Source organism: Anser anser (genome assembly GCF_964211835.1).
Source record: "Anser anser genome assembly, chromosome: 7".
NCBI lineage: Eukaryota > Metazoa > Chordata > Aves > Anseriformes > Anatidae > Anser > Anser anser.
This window is the reverse complement of record NC_139727.1, coordinates 33,106,509-33,129,498: the sequence shown is the minus strand read 5'-3', so window position 1 is coordinate 33,129,498 and position 22,990 is coordinate 33,106,509. Positions and strand designations below refer to the sequence as shown.

The following is a 22,990-nucleotide window of genomic DNA, read 5'->3' as shown; positions in this document are numbered from 1 at the left end:
ATCATCCAATATAGAAATCAGGTAGTTAAGAAATTGATTTGAACTATTCTTTCATTTCCAGTGGACGTATATCCAGTCCCTGACAGTGACCGATACCTGATGCTTGAAAGGGATGATTTAAAGCTGCCATAGGTAGTAGACAGTGCTTTGCTAACTGATGTTATTTTTGCCCCTAACATCATGTAAATATTTCATATGGTGATTGATTTTTTGTGTGTGTACTATTTCAGCCCAGCTAATTGCACGATAGAGAATGGCTGTTGTTGCTCTCCTTTGTTGTCCAAGAAAGAGAGTGATTGGATTTAGCATATTGTTTTGATATTTTTGTGTGTGTTATCTTAACATGCATTGCTTCACTGGTGGATAAACTTGGTGGACTCTGGAGTTTAGGGAAGTGAGTCAGATTCAGTTTCTGAATGTACAGCAAAGGGGAAAGCTTTCCCAAGAGCTTGTTATGCTGCCTGTCCAGCTTTACAATGCACTGCAAAGCTGGTCTTTTGTTATTTAAGGCTCATGTGCCATGAAAGTTATCATACATAGTTGATAACAGGAAGCTGAGCACAATGCTTTAATTCAGTTGAAAGATTTTGCAAATGTCATCAGTTGGGAAAGGAAATTGTCACCATGTGGTCTTAGTTAAGTCCGAGGCAGAACTGTAGTAGTGTTTTCTTTTATATTTTTTTCTTGCTTGCAAATTGTACAGAAGAAATACAGGGCAAAGCAACATTTTATATATGTTTTGCAATGAACACCAAAAAAAAAAAATCAGTAAATTCAATTCCTTTCTTATTTCTGAGTTAAACAAAATAGTTTGTGCATGCAAGTCTTGCTGTTACTACATAGACCTGTGATCCAGTTTGCAGTGCGCCACCTTGGAAATAAATTTTCAGATGGGCTTTCAGAAAGTCCATGTTTGGTGCAGTGGAAGATGGTACAACCACAGCTTCATCCTATTCAGTCTTTAGACTCGCTTCTATCCTTTGACGTAGACATTCATGGACTTCATAACAGTTCTTTGGTACTGTATTTTGCATGCGTGTGTGCTGCAAAAACAGGTGTTTTGGATAAAACTTGGCAAATTATTTTGTTAAATGTCAGTTATAATAATGGTGAAGATCAAATCCTGATTTAGCAGCTCAGTAAGCCTGTAAGGGCTTAACTGGGTTGCTCAGTTGAGTCGTAATACAAATCATTTTATCTTTGATGTCACTTTAACCTGAGAGAGCTCTTTTCAGTCAGCCACTCTGCTCTTTTTGCCAGTATGGAGCTGCCCTGTGTCTCTGAGATCTTTGTGTTCCTTCTGTTGTAGATGGTGGCGTAGCTTATCTGACCTTTTCAGTTGAAACCAAGGAATTAACTTGGTAGGGACCTATGGACTGTAAAAGTTGTATCTATACGGATTCTTCATAGCCTGTACCACAATGAAAAATAGCAATGCTCCTCAGTTCTTTATGCTTTTATAGACAGGAAATTGGTGAAGTAATATTGAGTAACTAGGCTTTTAGATCTGTTGTAAAATTTGCATCCAGATATGCTAGCACAGATCTCTTTTTAAAGTGTCTTGTTAAGTAAAGTAGTAGCAGTGCTTAATATGGACATCAGCGGTCATTATATGATCTAGATATGATCTAAATATGTTTTCATGAGTGGGTGTGATCTTAGTGCGGAGGCCATAACAGAGAGGAGACAAGTGTGGGGTGCAAGGAGCAGAGTTGTTGGAGGCCCAACTGTTCTTCGCTTGTGATCATCCTCTGAGACCAGAGGGGATAGCAAAAGTCATTCTGCAAATATTTAGCTCAGTCACTAGCATTAATCGGGTGATCTGTAGTATATGTTTTCATGCTCTTCTAGTTAGTCTGATTTCACTGTGCTGTGGTCTCTGAAGAGCAAAGCAGAGACAGGTGTGTGAGGCCTGCCGCTGCAGTGGGCCCGGAGGAGGACTACTGAGTCAGTTCGGTTTGATTTTCTTCCCGGATTTTGACCATTTGCTTTATTGTTGAGTTGAACCCGCTTCCCCATACTTGCTGGTGGAAACAACAAGGATGGTGAGCTTGTTCTGTGGTACTTTACAATTTTTTGGTTTCTCATTTGCTTGCTCATGTTAGGTAAGCGAAGGTAGCGGTGAGGTGAGACTGGCTTCGTGCTTTGGTGGCTGATCTGGCAAAGTGCCCTGCTGCTCCTGGCTGCAGTGCCTTAGTTCTTTTGCAATACACGGTGCTAGAAAGTGCCAGAAAATAAGGTGGTGTTAGTACCTGGGCTCTTTTTACTGTTTTTAGTCCCCAGAAAATATATAGCATTGAGGAGGGGATGCGTGACTCGAGAAATGCCCTTACAACAGTGTTCATGTCTGCTTGCTGGAGTGTGTCAGTACTGGGGGTAATTCTGTTTCTGGGTCTGAGCTGGGGGGATGTTTTATGTGTCTTACTGACCAGAACGCGATCCCAATAATATTTTCCATTGTGCAGCAAGAGCATGGATTTTGTTGCAATTTAAAATAATGGCTGTAAACTATTGGACTATAATAACCTGAGATACTTTTTAAGGACATGATTACTTCAAAAGCCACAAAGTAGCTCTGCGCTGCTGGTTTTTAGAGCTCAGCAAATTTTATATAGGGCCTGAATTATTAATGGAGATAAACTGGAAGAGGAAGCTCTGTAGTCTTATCAGTCTCAAGCAAGCAGTAGTTGTTTGACTTTGTCGAGAAAGGCAGCTCCTTCGGAAGCAATGAGTGAACAGGTCCTCGGTGAGGAGTCCTACAGCGAGAATGGCTTGTGTCAGTATGCCCAGAAGATGACTGCCTGTTTTGGACATTTAGGTAAAGAAACTAAAGATATGCATGTGGATTTTTTGCTCTCCATTATATCGATGAACTCTTTCATCAAGCTTGCAGTAAATAGCTGAGTGTTTTGTACGTCACCCTGCGGTCTTCAGTAAGTAAATGGTGTGTGTCAGAAGTGAAAAGCTGCGTGCATGGAGTCATTGTACAGTAATTAGTAAGCTTTTGATTCCCTATTTGTGGGAACTTGAATTTTAGAATGACTTTTTTTTGCTCTGTCTTGCTGTTTTAGTGTTTTGTTTTGTTTTTTTTTTTTTGTTTGTTCGTTTTGTTTTTAAATTGCTTGGATAATTATATTTCTTGGTATAAATGGATGTAGTCCTTGATCATTTTTCATCTACGTGAAGGCTTTTTTCTTTCTTTTTTTTTCTCTCTTTTTTTTTCTTTTTTTTTTTTTCTTTTCTCAGTCTGTATGAGAATTCTGATGTCGGAGAAGATAATTCTGTTGTCTTGGTCAGATGCATGAAACAATAGTTGGGGCTATCTACCTATATGATAATGTGTTACACTCCAAAGTGGCATGAGGAGGGAAAAGGAAAATTTGGTTTTGTTTTCTGTGTTGTTTTTTGTTGTTTGTTTTTTGTTTTTCCTTTGGAGGTAGGTTTTGCTGAATTTAGGATGATTGACTATTTTTTTCAAAAATGAGAATAACATCACACTGAAATGTGTGTGCAGGAAGTTGAAGTCTGTTGACAGAAGCAATTAAAGCTGTTGTCTACTTTTTGCTATTATTCAGCAAAATAACATAGCAGGTGCCTGCTATTCTGTTCTGTGATTTATTTATTGATTGCAGTCAAATTTTGTTGTTACTTCTGTTTGAGTAGCGTTAGTAGAGTAATCTATTCCTGGCTGTACATGAGACATACATAGTTATTTATTTATATAATCTGGGACTGCTTGTTCGAGAAATTCAGACCGGATTGAATAGGAAATGGCCTTGAGATGGATGGAAATGCTATAATTAAAATATTTATGTAGTAGTGAGATCAGACATTTAAAGTAACTAGTTTGCCTAACTTCTGTCTCGTATTCAGTCCCTGGTGAAATCCGTCAGCCTGAAAAGCGACTGCACCTGCAGCTGTGCTCTGTAAAGCCCGCGAAGACTCGAGCCCCCAGTGCTGAACGCTCAGAGGAGGCACAGCTTCAGATTGGCAGTGGTTGAAAAACATTTTGATACTTGGCAGGTGCTGAGGAAATTTCCTCAGTGCTGTTTCTGGGTTGGGTTCCTGAGAACTGGCTTCGAGAAACATACGGACGGGGTTGTGCCCTTGTGCTTCCTGCCTCTTTTGTTTCTCTTCAGCAAGGGTATTAGAAATCAATCTCCTCCATCTAATTGAGTGCTTAACCATTCCAGTGGTAGGAGATTGGCACTGTCTTTTTGATTCTGGCTGAAGCTAAGCCTGTTACCAATAAGGCTGGGTTACGGGGTGGTGTAGGAGGTTTTCTCAGACCTGGGGCATGGGGACCTGACCCGCTGAGCCAGCTCTCAGAAAGCCACTCTGATGCTTCTTAGGCTTGTTTTGCTCATTTCTACTTGTTGTCCCCTTATATTATGTATTAACAGGGTGGAGGCTCTTAAAGGTATACCCTGTGCTTAAAAAACACTGACAAAAAATCATATTGCTTTGCATTAGCAGCAGCAGCTACTGTATGGTCTTCGAGATTTGCAGTCATCAGACACAGACACCAATAGCCAGGGCTGGAACGGGGCATCGTTAGAGTAGCCCCTCGGAGAAAGGTAACCTCAATTTGCGAAAATTAAGAAGCTGAATGTTTCTATGGTGACACACTAAGGTCACAAAATGCTTGCTGAACTGTACTCATGGCCTTTCCGCTAATCCTGTGAGTCTCAGCGTCAGAAGGAGCCCAGGTTGTGATTCCCCGTTCAAACTAGCACTGGAGCCTCCTACAGCAGGCACAGGCGGACTGCTTCTGGGGTGGAGATGCTGCAGAAAAAGGACACTGGTCTCTGCCTCTCAAGCTGACCCTGGAGTTGCTCTGCCCGCAGAAGCCATGCTACGAAGTGCAGGAGCAGATCCCTGCGTGGGTAACAGAGGGTTCAGCCTCTTGTGCCTTCGTCCTGCCCCTGTGTCCCCTGCTTGCAGCTCTTCTGTAGTCATGCAAGAGGTAAATGTGCAGGGACCAATCTCAAGTGGTTAAAGGAGTCAGAGGAGGCTTTGTATAGCTTTTATGTCATGTGAGAAAAGACTGCAGTTTCTTCTGATCACCACTACACAGCAGATTGTACCAGTATGTTGTGCATTAGCAGGTGTAACGCCTGTGTAGGGACATACAGCTGGGAAGCTGGGGAGCTCACTGCAGAGCTCACCTTTCTGCCTTCGGAGGATTGACTTGGGCAGCTGATTTGATGTCAGGGTGTTGTGTGCTCTACCTGAAGGGCAGAGCCCACCTGGAAGTGTTGGTCAGGTTGGGTAATTGTCACCACTGTTGTCAGGTTTCTGTGGCCTGTCAACGTCTTTCTCAGATTATTCAGCAATAACTGGTACCTGAGCTGAGAGGTGCACATGTTAGAGAGCGCCCAGCCGTCTCCTCTGAGTCATCCCGCTGTGTGAGCACCGAGCAGCGATCCACCTTCAGCTCGAGCGATGGGAAGCTGTTGTTATTTCGGGAGATCTGCCTCTTCCCCTGGCTGGCCGTGGTGTGCAGGCCAGTCAATTGTGAAATCTGGGAGAGACCGAAAAACAGCTGACGAGCTTCGTTTCCTGGGGGTAATACTTGAAAATAGTTTGCTGCGATCTCTGATCTGATAGGAGATGCTGTAACACACAGAACTCTAATTGCTGTATTTATTGAGCCCCGTCCTCCTCAAAGACACATTAGCATGACCCCATAAAAAGGAGTGCAGCGGCGTTGATTTGTACTGGCTCTGTCCATGGTTGGTTATAAAACCCCGGGGAATGGCTGCTTAAAGGGAGCCGTGATTTCAGGCTTGTTTTCAAGATAACATAGAAGTCCTGCTATGTAAAAATGAAAAGCAAATGACCTCACAGGAAAGGAAAACTGTAATAATAGATGATCAAAGGCTGGGTTTGTGAGATGGCGTGTTCTCTTTAAAACAGTAAATAAAGCAGTCTTCTCTTCCAAGCCTGTCCCAATCAGATAGTACTCGAACTCTGTTTGGGTTTTGAGGGAAGAGTTAAATGACAATTTCTCACTGTGCTCAATAAGCTTATTATTTTGATGTTTTTATTTCACCTTATAATTTAGCAAAAGCCATACTAGAAGCAGTGTGTTAATTGCACCAGGCCATTTTGCAGCTATATACAGCTTCTGAGTGGTAAGGTCTACCTGTAACTCCCCGTTTCAGACTATGAATGCTGTTTCAGTTCTTTTTTTCTATTTTGCTTTGGGATTTCCTGTGACTTTCCAGTGCCCAGTTGATGATTAACTCTGCCTTTACCCAGGGAGAAATATTCATTAGATGATTAGATTAGCAAGTCACTGGAATTGGATTAATGTAAATACTTCTTGTAAGCGAAGCAGGAGGAGTTGGCACCGTGTCTGCAAAGCTTCTCCTGTCAGCCATACAGGAAAGTGGAGAGGAAGAGAGCCCCAGCGAACCAGTCTTCAGTAGTTAGGGGAAAGCTTAAGTGCTTTTGTTTGTAATAGGCAGTGAAAGCTGCAGAAAGGATTTCTCCAAGGAAATCTACTTACACAGTAAAGTTAGCCAGCCTTTGTGTATTCCTCAAGGAGGAGGACAAGCATGCTTTACTCAAACCTTTTCTCCATGGCACACATACAGGCCTGGCAAGGAACAGGGGCTTGGTAGATTAAATGCACAGATGTGCATTTGTAGCTTACGATGATGATTCCTCCATAATAAGATTTCTAACAGAGCAATTTTGTTTTGTTTTCAAACTAATCCTCTTACATACCTCAGATAAATTCTTTCTCTTGTCCTGAATATTAATCTGATTTTCAAATACTCTTTATGGTTTTGCTGCAGCTTTTTGCATTCCCTGGAATGAGTTGCAACTGATTGCAATAGTTTTAGATGGCAGTCACCTGACCAAGCATACTGTCATAATCTCTCGACGATAATCACTAAAAATATATCTTCCCTAATCTCCTTTGCTGGATAAGAGAAAAAGAGAAGGATCGGTAAGGACAGTAGTAGACAGAGTACACGCACTACAGGTTGCTTTCCGTAGCTCCATCCTCATAGAAATGCCGTCTTTCCCCATCTTAAACAGCTTTGGGAAGCTGTGTGGATCAAGTAACAGTAAAGAATTGGTGCTGGAAAAGGTGAAATTCAGAAATTCAGTCAAAAGGATGTCCATTATTGAGGATGGGGATATTGCAGAGGTCTTGTATCTCATTCCGAAGCAGAGCATACTGAAGCAACTGCCCTACTTGAATCCAGATGACTACTACTTATGTGAGCGGTTGTTTGACGGTCCTGAGGATCTGGGTAAGTGAGGGCTGGCATCAGATCATGGGTTTTTTGTTCACCGTATAGACTGAATTGCTTTACAGCTAGCTTATTATTTTGTGTAACAGCAAGATGCTTTATGACAGCAGGTGTGCTCAGGTGTGCAGAAATATTTTTAGTGACTGACAGGAGGGAACAAGAATTAAAAACAAAAAAAAAAAAAACAAACCCAAACCTAGAATCTGAATAGTCAAAAGATGAATATAGGTGCATCTCTCTCTGTGATCATTTTGGGAAAAAGAAAGCTTTAATCTGCAGAAGTACTCAAGCGATAAAAATACCTTGCAAAACCACAGCATCCTGTGGTGGTGTGTTCCACTGTTTTCCTAAGGGTTTTATGGAACTATATTTGTTTTTGTTTTAAAACCTATTGCCAAGTAGTTTAATTTGGAGCTGCCTAATTTTTGAATTGGAAGAGATTATTAGAAGTCTTTCCCTGTTCACCTTGTCACTTGTGAATTTTAGACCTCTGTTGTATCTCTTATCCAGGTACCTATTTTCCAGGATAAACAGTCATAGTTTATTTAGATGCTCTTTGTGCAGGAGCGTATCCATGCATTTTATTATCCTTCTTCCCCTTTATTCTTCTAGTTCTACTATAACCCTTGAAAACATGGGGAATAGAACTGCACACAGTATTCAAGATGCAGCATAATGTGGATGTATGTGCGGAGTCATAAATATGCTGTCTGTTCCTCCCAGCAGTCCTTAATTTTTATGTATTTATTTATTTATTTGCATTGATATTGAACACTGGTTTATTCCTCGATGGAGCTATTCGTTGTGGGGCAGTGTGAGGGGGCATTATGTTTTGAATTCATGAGCTTAACTCATTTGTTCCAGTCCATCAAGAATTAAAAAATAAAAATTTTCTGTAAATGCCAATCTATGAAACTGGCTATGAAATTGTTAATCTGAAGCTTGCAGATAAATACAAAATTTCTCTTCTAGGACTTGCGTTATGGACCCTGGTTTTGATACCCCAAACTTCTTACATGCTTGAATTCTGCCTGTCCTTAGCAGATCGAGAGAACTACTACATACTTGTCACTCTGCTTAGATCCTAAAAATATTAATATTGAGTGACTGTATATGGTAGGCGGGTATTTTTCCAATATTTGCTTTCAGGTTTGATATTTCATCAGTGCCAGATAATTTTCTATTCTGTGCAAGTAGTTTTTTAGTTAGTTAGCTCTGTACTCAATGAACTTCGCAGTGTAATAGTAACACTGCAAAAAATGTATGTTCTTTTGTGTAGTTACTGCTTCTGAGCGACCAATTCTGTTAAAACTAAAATTTTAATTAAGATAATGCTAGAACATGAGGTAAATATGTAATATGGCTGTGACCCTGAAAAAGCAGGTGTCATTCTGCCTTGCCACCCCTACATTTCCCTCTGGTGTTCTAGAGAGAGCTTTGACGGATATTTTCTGCGTTTGTATAAAGCACAATTTAAAGCAGAAAACTGAATGAACAATGACTGGCTATATGATCAATCCATGTGGGACTCCAAAGAAATGCTTTGCATTTGTAGCAGACTGGCAGCCACCGTCTTGCAATTTTCTTCTGATTCACGTGGGACTTGAATCTCTCTAGAAATTTGCATTTATGCAGTTCTTCACTCAGTTATCAGCAATCGCAAAGCATTATTAAGCACTAATAATAAGCAGTTCCTTAATAATTATTAAGCAAATGATTAGCATTATTTTATCATCCTACAATTTGGGTGCTGGTATTCAATAGGATGGGTGTTATGGCCCTGCTTTCCAGCTGGGTGGATAACGCTAGCTGAAAAGCTGCAAGGTGCCTGGTGTCTCAGCTCTGCTTAAATTGCAGTACTGTAACTGGAGCCAGAATCCCAGCTCTTTAGAAGAAAAGTAGTGAAATGGTTACTGAAAAAGGCCTGGTGGTAAAAACTGTATGTGACTTTAAGACAGAAAATGCATGCATCCATCCCTTAGGCCATGTGCCTCCTTGGGGATTACGGTGCCTCAAGTACTACAAGATTTATCAGCTTATGTACGCTCCTGAAAGACAGGTTGCTGTCTGTATTTGGCTTTACAAACAGAGATTAGAAATTACCCCATCCAAGGCATTTGGAGACTCATCTCACGTTTTGCTTGCTGCTCATAAGTGGAATTATAGCCTTCTGGAAAGGCCCTGTTCTTAGGTTTTTGGAGGGCCAGGAATCTTCTCAACAAGTGCAGAGCTATTTAGTGTCCAGGAAGTGGGTCTTTGGAGTCTCAGGGATTTAACCTGTGCCATGCTTTTACTTAGCGCTCAGCATGAAACTCCATTGGTTTCATAAGGGGAAGGTTGGAGCATCTCATCTCAGGTTAGAGAGTGGTGTGATGTAGACAGTTAACTGTATTCTAAAAATTGAAGATTTTTTTTTAGAAGAAAAAGAAAAAGACTTCAAAAGACATTTTGAATCACTGCAAGGTGACTGCAGGATGGGGGTTCTTGGCTTCATTTGGCTCGCAAAGCCTGCTGAGCAGCCTTCACTCCCGATTCCAGGGAAGGTGGTAAGGGACTGCTTCCCACGGGAGGAATTGCCAGCCGGGTGGTTTGCTGTCACCAAACCTGTGTTAGCCCAGCCTGTTTAAGCACATGGCTAGGTGTCTCTGGAGGCCAGACTCCCATACAAAGGAGGCTGTGGAAAAATGTCTGATATTAAGGACTAGCAAAAGTTGAAAGCTCGTTGCAAAAGAGAAGAGGAATCTGAAAGAGAAAATTGGCTCGGAGCTGTGTGATGTTCCTTCTTGCCTGAGATGCTGTCATCTGTCACATGGATGTGATTCCCTGTGCAGCCCTCCTCTCTTCCTCCAACCTGAGTGCTATTTGATGCGGCGGTGGCGTACACCTGAGGGAAAGGAGATATATACCACGTTATCTAACCGACCTCCTGCGTGAGTTCAGTACCTGTTTATGTAACAGTCTTAATTCAAAGCAGTGCTTGTGAGAACGGCTGCTTGTGTTGGATCAGTTAGATGGAAGGGAAGACAGAAGGAATTTGAGAGGATGAAAAGGGCGTGGGGGAAGTCCAGAGCGCATGAAGACAGCTCAGGGGTGAGCCAGGGAGCTGGTTGGATGGATGAAGGAAAATTTATACAGCATGAGATCCTGTGAAAAATGAGGGTGTGGGGAAAATGTCTGTTTGTAATGTGCTGATGGTGCTCATAGGAGCTCCCCACAGTGTGCGTACTTAATATGACCTATGGCCATAGGGTTTTAATGGTGCTGGATGAGTTTGTAAAGTGTCCAAAGCTAAGCAATGTTGAGAGTGGCAAGCGGTGATTAGAGAGAAGAATCCAGGTTCTGTTGGCATTGTAGCCAGTACTCTTTCTTTAGATGCTGAGACGTGCTGTACGGACTGGCTGTGTGCGTCAGATAAGGTGGTGCTGCTATTTGATAGCTTTTCAAATAGATTCCTTCAAGTGAACGATCTCTCCTGGTCTCACTCCCCGTTTATAAAAGCTCCCTGGTTTATAAAGCTGGTTTACATGATGGAATATAGAGCATGCCTTCAAAGTTTCTGTGGTAATCTAAGTTTATGAGCATTGTGTCATTCTCCTGCAGAATGTCTGAATTCCGAATGGTCCCCGTAAGTCAGCTAGGTGGTTTGAAGTCGTGCAGTTGATCTTCAGTGAATACAAGTCTAAGGTGTTGGACTTGTGTAGGTAAAATATGGAAAATAACTAACGCTACTACAGAAAAGCATATGGAGGACAACTATATTTATCACAATATAAATATAAATCAACTAAATGATACTACTGCAAAAAAAAATCTATTATTCTGGGATGTGTTAGCAGGAGATGTGTACAGCAAGGGAGATAATTGCTCTCTGTTCTGCTACAGAAGAGGCCACTGCTGGATACTGCCTCTGTTTGAACATCTTATTTTGGGAAAGATAGTGATAAACTGGAGGAAAACTAGTAGAAGGCAGTGAGAATAATAAATTTAGGTAAGAAGACTTATGAGGAAAGATTAATAGAATTAGGTTGGCTCAATCTAGAAGAGTGGAGATAAGTGAGGGATTTAGTCAATCTTCATGTATGGAAAGGGTTGTCAAATGGAGATGTTCTGCATTGTACTAAGAAGCACAGAATGAGATTAGCTGCATTTGCAGCAGAGAAGACCTACTTTGCATAACTGTATAACTAACTTTCTAGGTGCAAGGGCAGAGAAGTGGAGGAACAATTTGCCAAAGCATGTTGTGCAAACGTTTTGCAGATTTTTATGAGTGTCACAAAGGATCAAGGTGCTTGAGCCTACCTAGCACGTGGCTATGTAATCTCTCGAGTCTCTTCTGAGTCTCTGTTTCTGTGATTACAGATCACTGTCAGTTAAGGACCTGGCTGAGTGCACTGATATATTGTTTTTTTTCTCTTTGTTTTTAAGAACCATATGGTCCTAGTGTCTTGATTCAATTCAGGTTTGTGGGAAGCTGTGTTTCTTCCTTCTTGAATTCCTGTTCTTCTGGGGTTAGCTTTGCAGTGTTATGGTAGAGATTCATAGGCATATTGCAGTGTGCTTCATGGACCAAGCATGTCATCAAGGTTGGCTCTCATTCTGGGAGCAGCCTCTCTCTTCCAGGTGTTTTTCAGCACCTCTTGAAATTGGCTGTAAACCCCTTGTGCTACCGGTGCACAGCTGGGGGTAGGCGTGAAGGATCAGGTGTGCCTGGTGAAGCTCAGCCAAGCGCAGCTAAGCTGCTGTCCCCTTGGCACCTGCACTTGCAGAGTCATTCTAACAATTGCCATCACTGAGTGAGAATCTTGCTTTTGTGCTTGCTGCACAGTGCCTGATGTTAAATAGCAAGGGCTTGTGCACAGCTCTCACAGGTGAAAGTACTGTCTTGGTCACTCCTGTTACAGACGCTGCTTGCTACTCTGCCCTTTGCCACAGTGACAGCATTATTGGCTTTTAATCCTGCAATGGTTGCAGGTGTTGAAGATATGGTTGCTTAGTTCATCAGCTTTACCAGCATGGGGTTGCTTTTCATTGCTCACCTGCTAAACACAGGCAGATGTTCTCACCTGTGGCACTACGAGAGTCACAGCGAGGGGCAGCAGCAGGCTAAGTTTACCTGATGCAGTTGTTTCAGTATTTATCCTACTAGGGATAAATTTGCTTGTGAAAATACCAGAGTACTGGTTTCATGTTGGAGTAAGAAATATAGATGAAACTCCCTGTGACAGGCCCTAGAAGTCTTTGGTTATATAAATGTGCACAGTTAGCTTCATTAAAAGAAGGAAAAAAAAAAGGAAAAAGGTAATTAATTAGAACCAGTTCTTTGTCCTCTGCCTGTATGCTGTATCTACTCCTATTTAATTGCTGTGCCATTTTTATTTAAAGTATTTGAACATATAATGTCTTCTTAACCCTTGGTTTCCAGTTTCAGCTTTCCATTTGCTGTGGGCCAAGTCACTGCAAGTGTTCAAGATCAATCCAAGCTAATTTGCTTAGTGGTACATTGGTGGTTTAGCATTAACCTGCATTAATGCAACATGGTTTAGAGCAACTGCATTCACCTCTGTAGGGCTCGCTGCTCTCTGCCTAAATTCTTCATTATCTGTTATCTGATAAATAACAACAAAATCGTAGTTCCTACTGTTACTAGATACTAGCAAGAAAAATCAGCTAAGTCAGCTTTGAGTAGAAAGAAATAATGAAAAATTTATTAGCATAAAGATTATTGAGAGGAATTTAAGCAAGGATCTTCTTTATGCTGATGGGTGCAGGCAGCTGTGGCAGGGAGGAGCATGTTGTGGCCACAAATCCCCCACTGTTTACAGGGAGCCCTGCTTTTGTTCTGTATCTGATCAAAACTTCCTCTCCCATGTCCGTCCTTTGCAGTTGTGTAATCTCGTTATTTTAATCAAACAGCTGAGAGAGAAGTGCAGTCCCCTTCCTGGGCAGGGCAGGAGCGGGATGGCTGCTGAGGCCTACCTGAGGTGGCCGAGCTGCCCGCTGCCCTGCTCCGAGGGGCTCGGGGCTGCCACAGCCTCTTGCTGGTGACCCAGGCCGGCTCTGCCGGTGGGTGCAATGCTGGTGGTACTGGGATGGGGAAGAGAGGTGTAGGAAGTGCTGTTTTCTTCTCCTCTGAGAGGCATGCCTTGGGTCTGAGCTCCTTTACCGAAAGGAAAAATAGTGGGAAAGGCTGAAGGGCAGAGAGAGGGGAATCGGAGATGGCTGCCTTCGCTCCCTCAGATTTTGACATTGGGGTACGGAGGGAGTAGAAGAGGAGAGAGAAGCTTGTTGTGGGGTCTCGTCCACTCCCTGTGTCCGTGGTTGAGGAGAGGATGAATGCCACCTGCTGTTGGCTCCTTCTCCTCCGTTACGCGCAGAGGTGGGGGCATCACTGAGCAGGCTGTTGTACACCAGGACCTTGGAAGTGTCTTTAGTTTGGGACAATGACAAATGTTTGATAGACCTCTGTGGGCTTTTTTCAGTGAAAGGGGAGATAGGTAATGGAACAAGAAGGGCAAGAAGGGAACAGCAGGAGCATTCTCCACCCCAGGGTTTTCCATGGATGAGGGCCCTGCCATACTGGGCATGTTGTTCATATGTAGTAAAGGTGTTGTTAGTCTCAAATGTGTTCACAATCCTAGATGCAGACAAGGTGAAGCTGAGAGGGAAATAAGAAGATAATGTTAGAATGGGAGCTTGTGATTACAGGTTTTGCATCATCCTGCTTTCAATTTTGTTTTCAATTATTTTCCTCTAGGGAGTGAGTCTTTATGGTGGAGTACCACAGAAGTGCTGCAATACCAGGGCATGTTTGTCACTGGCTTGCTACCACGTGTGAATTAGATGGTGAAAAACTCTTTGCAGTTTTCAGTGTAAATCATAGAAATTGCAAAAATATAAAAAACAATTAGTTTATCAGTATTCATCAGTACTTCAGAGATTAAATGCTGTTTGTATATTTTTAAGATGGCAAGTTCTCCTTTAAAATATCACAGTATCACAGTATCACAGATTTCTAGGTTGGAAGAGACCTCAAGATCATCGAGTCCAACCTCCGACCTAACACTAAGTACTCCACTAAACCATATCGCTAAGCTCTACATCTAAACGTCTTTTAAAGACCTCCAGGGATGGTGACTCCACCACCTCCCTGGGCAGCCCGTTCCAATGCTTAATAACCCTTTCGGTAAAGAAGTACTTCCTAACATCCAACCTAAAACTCCCCTGTCGCAACTTTCGCCCATTCCCCCTCATCCTGTCACCAGGCACGTAGGAGAACAGACCAACACCCACCTCGCTACAGCCTCCTTTAAGGTAACTGTAGAGAGCGATAAGGTCGCCCCTGAGCCTCCTCTTCTCCAGGCTGAACAAGCCCAGCTCCCTCAGCCGCTTCTCGTAAGACTTGTTCTCCAGACCCCTCACCAGCTTGGTCGCCCTTCTCTGGACTCGCTCGAGCACGTCCATGTCCTTCCTGTAGCGAGGGGCCCAAAACTGAACACAGTACTCGAGGTGCGGCCTCACCAGAGCCGAGTACAGGGGCACAATCACTTCCCTAGACCTGCTGGCCACACTGCTTCTTATGCAGGCCAGGATGCTGTGACAATATGTGACTTTCCTTTGGAGTGGAGGCAATGAGCCATCCAGTTTGATGTAAACTAACAGCGAGCAAACCTTACAGAGCAACAGCAGCAAAATAGCTTTTGTAGTTCTGTTTAAAAATTCCAGTCGGAGCAAGTATTGGAATCAGTTTTGCCTACTCTATTTTGAATATCAGTTTGATCTGTGTCTCCTAAATACTGTTGAAATGGCAACAAATAATTTGAAGGCAAGTTTCAAATCTGTAAGTTTCTACATATTGAAGCAAGTGACTTCCCTTGCTAGGAGATAAAATGGAGATCCACTAATGGAAAAGTTCCAGAAGCTGGAGGGAGGTGATGAAAGATCTGTTCATTGTAAAAAGTTGGTTTGAATATATTAATATTACACTTTGTAGCCAAGTTGCATCTATTCAGATACCATATTTTTATCTTTTCTTTGAGGGCCTCTGTGGTTCCTTTGAAAGGACTCAGGACTGGGAAATAACTGTTGAGAGTGAAGTATATTTGCAGGACAGATCAGATGCCTTTTTTAGAGTCCTATTTATAGTTTGTGTGAAATCAGAACAGAAGAAATTTGTCATCTGGCACAGTAAAAAACAATTAGTCCAGTTGAAGTGTAAGGGTGGTGTATATCCAGTGTCCATGACGAGTTGCCTCATCCTCAGGGACTGTGGACTCGCACTGCCGTCTGCGTTGCTGTGTGTTGTATTGTTGAGGCATGCGCTAAACGTTAATGCTCAGTGAGATGCTCTGTCACATCTCTTGTGACTGAAAAACAAAGAACTTGCTGCTTTGCTCTGCAAGTTAACCGACTGGTGGGAAGCTGCTTTGATCTGTTGTTTCACGGGCCTCTTGGGGAGAAATTCTTTGGACTAGAGAGTCTTTACTGCCTTCCTGCTGATTTCACTGAGCCCCAAACTCCCAAGACAAGCTGTAGAGGTTATTCTGCGAAGTTAATCCAATTCTGAAGTGGATTATCAATATCAAATCTCCTTAACCTTAGGCATGTACAGTAAAACATGACACTTGCATATACTCTTCCCTGTCAGGGATTCCTGCCTTTGTGCAAGTTATTTGCAGTGTTCGCCAGTAATCGTCAGATGGTTACTGACAGCATGTGCTAATTTTTATCTGCAGCACTACTGGTTGTGATTGTGAATTGGCTGGGCTAATTCAGTTTGTAGCAGGTGAATTGCAGTGATTTTGTAAGGTAAGCTTCTAATAAAAATACCAAGATTAAACCATTGTCACTAGGCATTTTTACGTACTGTATCTCAGTTCAGTGTCAAATGTGTGCATAGAGGATAAGTTCACACAGGTGTTCATAAAGTATGATCTTTCTAAGGATTAACAGTAACATAAGTAGTTTGGAAGCTGCTTGTTATATCAATAATGTAATTGCTGTTCAGAGGTAAATGTTTGTACATACCTACAGTGAGAAGATTACCCAACACTGAGCTTTGTATATTTTTGGAGCCACTGCAAAGAAGTATAATGTAACCGTCTTTTCTTATCTGTTTCTAAAGATAAGATGATCTGGAGGTTTCAGGTGCTTTTTACATAAGCTTGCGCGTTAGAGGTTTCTGAATGTTTAGAGCAAAGATGAGCATCCCCGTTTCCTTGTTTTGTTTCGCAGTGAATTAAGCATAACCATTTTACTGTTTTATCTGTATTTTTTGTAGGCTGCTATTACCACTATGCAGAATAACAACCTGCTAAGAAAATCTAGCTTGGAAGTACCTCGTAAAATCAAATTTTGTTTTAAGAAATCCAGACCACTTAATAGATCAAAATCTGTCAATGTTTCATTCCTGAGGAATCTGTCTTTTAAGAATATGAAATGTTTCTATTTAAAAAGCAGTAAGCCCTCACATCCTAGCAGATCAGAATAAACTACTCTATGTATTTTGCTGAATCAGATGATGCATTTGGTAAATTTTAATTTCATTTTCTGCAAAAGGATGATTGCATGTTATTGTAAAGAGCAGTAATACAGGGTGCTTGTATTCAAAGTAGCACGACATAGGTGCTGCAAATAGGACCCAAGGCCATCGGGCATTATTTGCCTGCGGATCAGTCTGATAAGAGTAAGGCTACTGTGATTATTCTAGGTTGTAGGGTTGTGGGACTGCAGTATGTCCTTAGAAAGCACATTCCTCTCTAGTGGGTGCTCCCCTTGACTGTGCAAAGCTTGTGTTAGGGAGCCCAGAGGGGCTCGGGGGGAGGTCAGTCTGTGGGGCCTTCAGAGCTCTTCAGCGTCCTGCTGAGGAGATGGGTGAGGAGAGGCTGGCAGCCTACGGCCGTTGCACAAGCTGCTGTATGAACTCGTGGACGTAAAGCTGTGTGGGGAGTATGGAAAGGCTACAGAATGAATAACTGCCACGAAGAGACTTCTGCAACTCACCTGCCGGCTTCAGAAGATGGGTTGGTTGGCTGAGAGTACTGTAAGAACCTGGAGAGGTAAAAGAGCAAGGCGTGCAAGAGCAGTCAAACACCTGGGAGCGAACACCCAGCTATTCAGACCTATGTGTGGGGGACAGCTTTTCCAGGTACAGGCTGAGTTCTGCCCAGCGGCATCTGAAAAAACTGAGATCATCAGCTTTGCATGAGTCAGTTGTCTGCCTTCTTTTGTGCTCTGGTCCTTAATAACCATCACTGCTTGTGCCGTTTTCAAAGGATGGAAAATGTGTCAGTTGTCCAAGTGTCTGAGGACAACACATCAGAGGAATAGACTGCTGGACTGGGGTATGTTGAAGAGGAAAAGAAGCCAGGAAAATACTTAACTGTATGACTGGAGAACGCTGAAACTGGAAACTGTGTGCTTCAGCATCAGGGCACTGGGACCACTGCAGAGTTGCAACAAATCCCTTGTTGACATCATTAGTTTTTCTTTTGAACAGGCATGGTTAAGTCAGGATAACAACTAGAGCAGGCCTCCTGTTCCTTAAGAGCGTGAGGGAGGGGGATTTCCTTCTCGGAGAAATGAGCGTTTTGCAAAATTTCCTGATCAACACTTTACAGAAGTGGTGACTCTTAAAATTGACTGAGGTTGTGCAGCAGTTAAGCTGTGGAAGCTTGGGGCAGGCTTTCTTGTCAAAACTCTTTGTGCCAGGCTTTTTGCTGGAAGCAAAAGGACATTAAGTAGAGGATATTTTCCTGGATGTTATTTATTAGTACAACTTCTCCACTTTCCCTTTGTGTTTTCTAGCAGGCAGTTTCCATCACTGTTGGATGAACAAGAGATTTCAGTCAGTCTTGAAGGAGTTTTATATAAACTATGTACTGATACTCACAATCCGTGGTCTCATCTGTGAAGAATGAGAGCAAGATAAAAATCTGAAAGCCAACTTTTAAAATGAGAATAACAAATCTTAAGTCATAGCTAAACTGCTTAGTATCTTAACGTGGATTTTTCAACATTATCGCCGTACAAGAAAAAGCAAACCAAGCTGGTTAACCCTTTCCCTTCGTGGAGTGGTCTCAGTATGACTCCCATGCCTTTTGCTGACTGCACAGGGTATTTTTCATCGTGAAGTAACAGTAACATAATTACACTGTGTAGTTATAGTGTGCTCTTTGTGAATCTTACATCCTGGCTGCGTTCAAGGGTGACTCTCTATTAAAGTAGTACAGTGCAAAAGGTTATGTAAAGGATTTTTTTCTTTCTTTTAGAATGTGCACCCCTAAAGAGCAATAAGTACCAAGGTTTTGTTTCTAGGCTTGCTAACTATTTGTCTTTTCTCCCAGTTTAGCATATATGAGTAGATTCTGGATTGTACAACGAGGTAAATTTTTTGTCTTCAGGCTTGAAAGAATGAGATTAAAACAAAAAATCACCCCAGTTTAAAAAGATTTTATTTACAATACCAACAGCTGATCTCTATATCTTCTTATGCTGGAGTAAATTACATTTGACTCCTAAAATCCCCAGCCTAATATACTGCAGTCTGTATTTTCAAATTTATTTCTGTGTGCATGCTGCAGTCTAACCCTGCAGCTTTCGATGGCTGAGCGATGCGAGGAAAAGCTTCTATTCAGCCACGGGCGAGATGAGATATGGCAGTGCTAATCTCTAGCATATGTGAAAAACGGAGGTAATGAACTCAGAGAACAGAAAGTTCAGATACCAGCAGTCAGCTTCTGTGTCAGCAGCTGCTGGAACAAAACAGATGAATGATAACCATCGCACGCCTTTGGAGGGTGTCAGAAGGAAAGAGTTAACGGTACCCATGCGTGCAGAGCACGGGCTGCTCGCACATGGGATCCAACAGTTATGAATGAAGGTCAGCTGTGCCCCTTGCAGGCTGCTGGCCCCGAACTGTTTACAAAATACGGCTTGGGAAAGAACACAGGCAGGCTGAGTTACAACCTGAGCGTCTCCAGGGTGTCAGAAGCGTGACACAGCGTGCTGCGCCCCGGGTCGGTGGGGCTGGGGCTGAGCTGCTATTAATAGCAGCACACTGAGTCAGAGAAGCAAGAATGTCAGACTGCCTGGGCTGCGCTGCTCTTACACATCAGGCTGCTAACAATAGAAAGCCAGCCAGGTTTGCTAGAGAATATTTTTTTCCCGTGCACGTGCCTGAATCTCTGTCAGTCTCTCTTCCTAATTTATATAGTTATTTATTAAAGAATGTCATTGAATAAGAGATATTTTGGGTGAAGTGGACTGGTTTATTTCATTTCTTTCTGTTCTTCTGGGTGGCATTTATGCAAAACACTGAGAATTTATTTACTGAAAATATTTTTAATGATGGATGTATGCTCTGATTTTCCAGCATGCATCAGCCATCTGGTGCTCTGTCTGGCTGATGCCTACAGTTTGTTTCTTTATATTAATTTTTCTCTCCCTACATATAGTGGCATTGAGAAGGGATTCCCTTGTGGAGGTGTGAGTTCCAGTTCCCAAAATATAGAGGTGCCTCTGGCTCTGGGCTGAACACAGAGCTTGCTTTAGGCTGCTGTGTGAGTGTAACGGCACCTCCGCCGTGTTACCGAGCGCAGGTACGGCACTGAGCTGAGGCCGACGAAGCTGCAGCCCAGTGAATCTGCCCAGACTCTAGCCCAGAATAGCTTTGTGTTCAGTCCAGCTCTCTTTTGCTGAGGTCACCTCCGTCCTTGGCAAGTCAGTTCATTTTCCTTTGTCAGTTTCTCCACCTCTGAAACACAGATACTAAAATTTAGCGACCAATCAAAGGCATGATGGGGTAGGTTTGTATTGGCAAAATCACTGGTAGCTGGCTACAATGAGGAATAAAGTTATTTATAAACAAGGAAAAAGTGGCCTATAAATACAGGAGTATTGCTACTTGATACTGGCAGCATATATATGTATCCAAAATACCACATGTTAAGTGATTTTAATGAGCATTCAGGCTTTTGAATAATCATATTTCTAAGCTTTTTTCCATTACCGGGAATAAAGTTGTGCTTTTGAAAGTCAGGCTTTGATTTGTACCTGACTCTGAGGTGTTATCTTTTAAAAGAAAACAGAAATATTCTGAATCTTGCTGTAAGGCAGTGAGACCTGGCAATATTATTAAGGGCTTGTTTGTTTTCTGTTTGTTTTTTAACATCAGCCTACTGTCCAGTCCTTCTCAGGCGGCGTTTAGTGCCTGGAAAACCCCAGACTGGAAGGTCAGTTTGCTGTCCAGATTCACCAGTGGTGTCAGAGGCATGTTGGAGGGTGCCATTCACCCGAGCAGTGCTGCTGTATCGGTATGCGGCTCTCTTCCTGCTCGGCTCCCTGGCTGCCTGTGGCCAGCATCTCTGACGGAGCTGTGTAAGAGGGATGGAGCTCCCAGCCCTCGGTGTTTCAGAGTGCACTGCCTACCCTACTCACGCCGTGGATGCCGTCTGGGGCACTCCCTGGCTGTGCTTCTAAACCCGAGATGCCCACTGAGCGGCTGCAGATCTGATTTTTATTATTTTTATTGTTATTTCAGGTAGTGAGTGGAGTCAGTATTCCAAGTTTGCAGAGCTCATATATGCTGCTCTGTTCTGTACTGCGGTCAGAGGACACTGAGAGGCTGTGTCTTAGCCTGTTTTATGGTCTGGTAGTTGATGTTTGGTAACGGTTTTAAAGCAAAACCAGGGGTGGATAAAGAGTGCTCAGCAGAGAAAAGCCACTGTGCTGCAGCCTGCCTCAGCATCTGTATGTGTTCATCTTGTATTTCCCCATCTCATCCTGGCTCAGTTTGAGTAAATAAAAAAAGGAATTCATAAATATCCAGTGTCGTGTGCGTTTGAACAGTTCTCCTCCTTTCTCCCACATCTCACTCGCAGTCTTTTGCCAGTCATTCGGGAGCAGACTGCGTTGCCAGCTCTGTTCTGCGAGGGCAGAGGAATGCAAGGTGGTGTCAGTGGCTGGGAGCCGGGGCCGGGGAATTCGGCGTTTGTTACACAGCAGCAGCTGTAGCTGGGTGCTTCGGCACAAGGGGCAGAGTCTGCACACAGGGTACGAGCTGGAGGAAGAGACCACAGTGCGAAAGAGGCACAAGAAGAAAAGAGACACGACGAGCAATAGGACCGTATCAGATTTTGTGGGAGATCTGGCTGAGGAAGATAACTGTCTGGAATAAGCTGCCTTTTTTTTTTTTAATTATTTTTATTTAATCCACTTCAGCCAAACACTGCTGGAAAAGAGATTGTGTTTAAATTCCTTCAGCTAATTCTTGCTGCTTCCACTACGAAGAAAATTTGTTTGCCATGGTGAAAGAAAAAGGTAATTATGTTTATTGATAGACTGGAACTGAAAAGACCTAATTACCTGAGGTTTAAACCTTCACATTTAAAATTAAGTGTGTCTTCATTGACAGCTGCTTTTTGCCTTTCTGTAGATGCGATGCGTCAAAAGCTGCAGTGGATTGTTTTGATGATTTGTACCTGTTTTAGTAAGGGCAGAATCTTAAACACGCCTAACATAAGGTGTTTGCACAGCTGAGTTCCTTCTGAGTGTGCATGTATCTGTTGTTTCCATGTGATTTAATTCAAGTTTGCTGGTTTTATTTTATTTTTTTTTGACCTGTGTTAGCTTCAGTTCAGGGAGCTTTGACCACCAAAGCAGTAGCTTACTTCTTAAGATAAACACATTCAGCAAGCCTGGACTTGACAAGGTCACGTTTTTCCTTTCAATGAAGTGGCTTATATGGGAGTTTTGTATAATGTTTGAATTTTGCAGCAGTAAATGAGATGCATTTCAATTGCCTATAAGTAACATGTTAAGCCTCCTACCAGAGCATTAACTAGTCAAAGAATTCAGGAATGGTTGTGGAGTCTTTCTTCACAGTAGTAGCAGTCTGCATCGTTTATTGCATTATAAAGATGCAAACTACATCCGAATTGTATTTGATCAGTGGGATGGATGTGGTTTTGGAGCATTACATTACCACAGATACAGACTTAAGTCCCTGTTTTTTGAAGAGGGAGGATCTGTTCTCTTTACTTTCCTGAGGGCTCTGTAAAAGCTAATGTAGGATAAATTCAAATCAGGTAAGCAGAAATAAAAAGCAGTCGTGTTGAGTGAGTGTGAATAGTTTTTCAACTCTGAACACCCACACAGTGATTTAATGCTATAAATGACACAAATTGAGTGAATTTACTCTCATTGGGTTTTACATTGGAGCGAGCAGGACAAACTCTCAATAGTCTGCTGCAGTGTATCTGATGTTTACAGAGAGTTGTGGCCGTAAACTGCCTCCTGATAACTTTGGTTGATGAAATGTGCTGGTCCAGCATAAATAGTACGGGATATTTAGGCAATTTGAGATCCATTACTTAAGATTTACAGGATTGTTTTTAAAATGTTGTGGCTGTGAACTGTTGACCTGCTACCAGTATCAGTAAGCCATACCAGGGATGGTTTAAGAAGCAGTTTCATCCCAAATCCTTGCAGCTGTAAGTTTCAGGGGTTCTGTATCATTTGCATCAGCTATGCCTCCCATCTTTTCAGGAAAGTATATTGTCATTCAGCTTATCATAATTGTCACTTGTTTTCTAAGATGCATTTTGAAATTAGGCTGTTAATTTTCTTGAAATGCACATTAAATACGTGTAGCAGTTTTAGCAGTGCAGTTTTCATCCTTTGCTACGTTTCTGCTCCCCACCCAGCTGATGTGCAGTTAGTTA

At 42.5% G+C, this 22,990-nt stretch overlaps 1 protein-coding gene across 11 annotated transcripts in view; it reads left to right on the top strand.

Moving 5' to 3' along the window:
• The window catches only part of ABLIM1 (actin binding LIM protein 1), a 191,912-nt gene that overhangs the window by 52,445 nt on the left and 116,477 nt on the right, over positions 1-22,990 (top strand). For 2 of the 11 annotated variants that reach the window (XR_014586656.1, XM_083843702.1), the window contains exon 1: positions 21,120-21,587. The exons of 5 other annotated variants lie outside the window; for them this stretch is intronic. Coding sequence is in view for 1 of the 6 variants with exons in the window: in XM_083843702.1 (XP_083699828.1) it covers positions 21,572-21,587 (16 nt within the window). In the remaining 5 variants the exon portion in view is untranslated. Of the gene's footprint in view, positions 1-2,661; positions 2,934-21,097; positions 21,588-22,990 lie in introns of those variants that run through there. 4 more of the 11 variants (XR_014586652.1, XR_014586653.1, XR_014586654.1 and 1 more) reach the window with 4 other exon arrangements.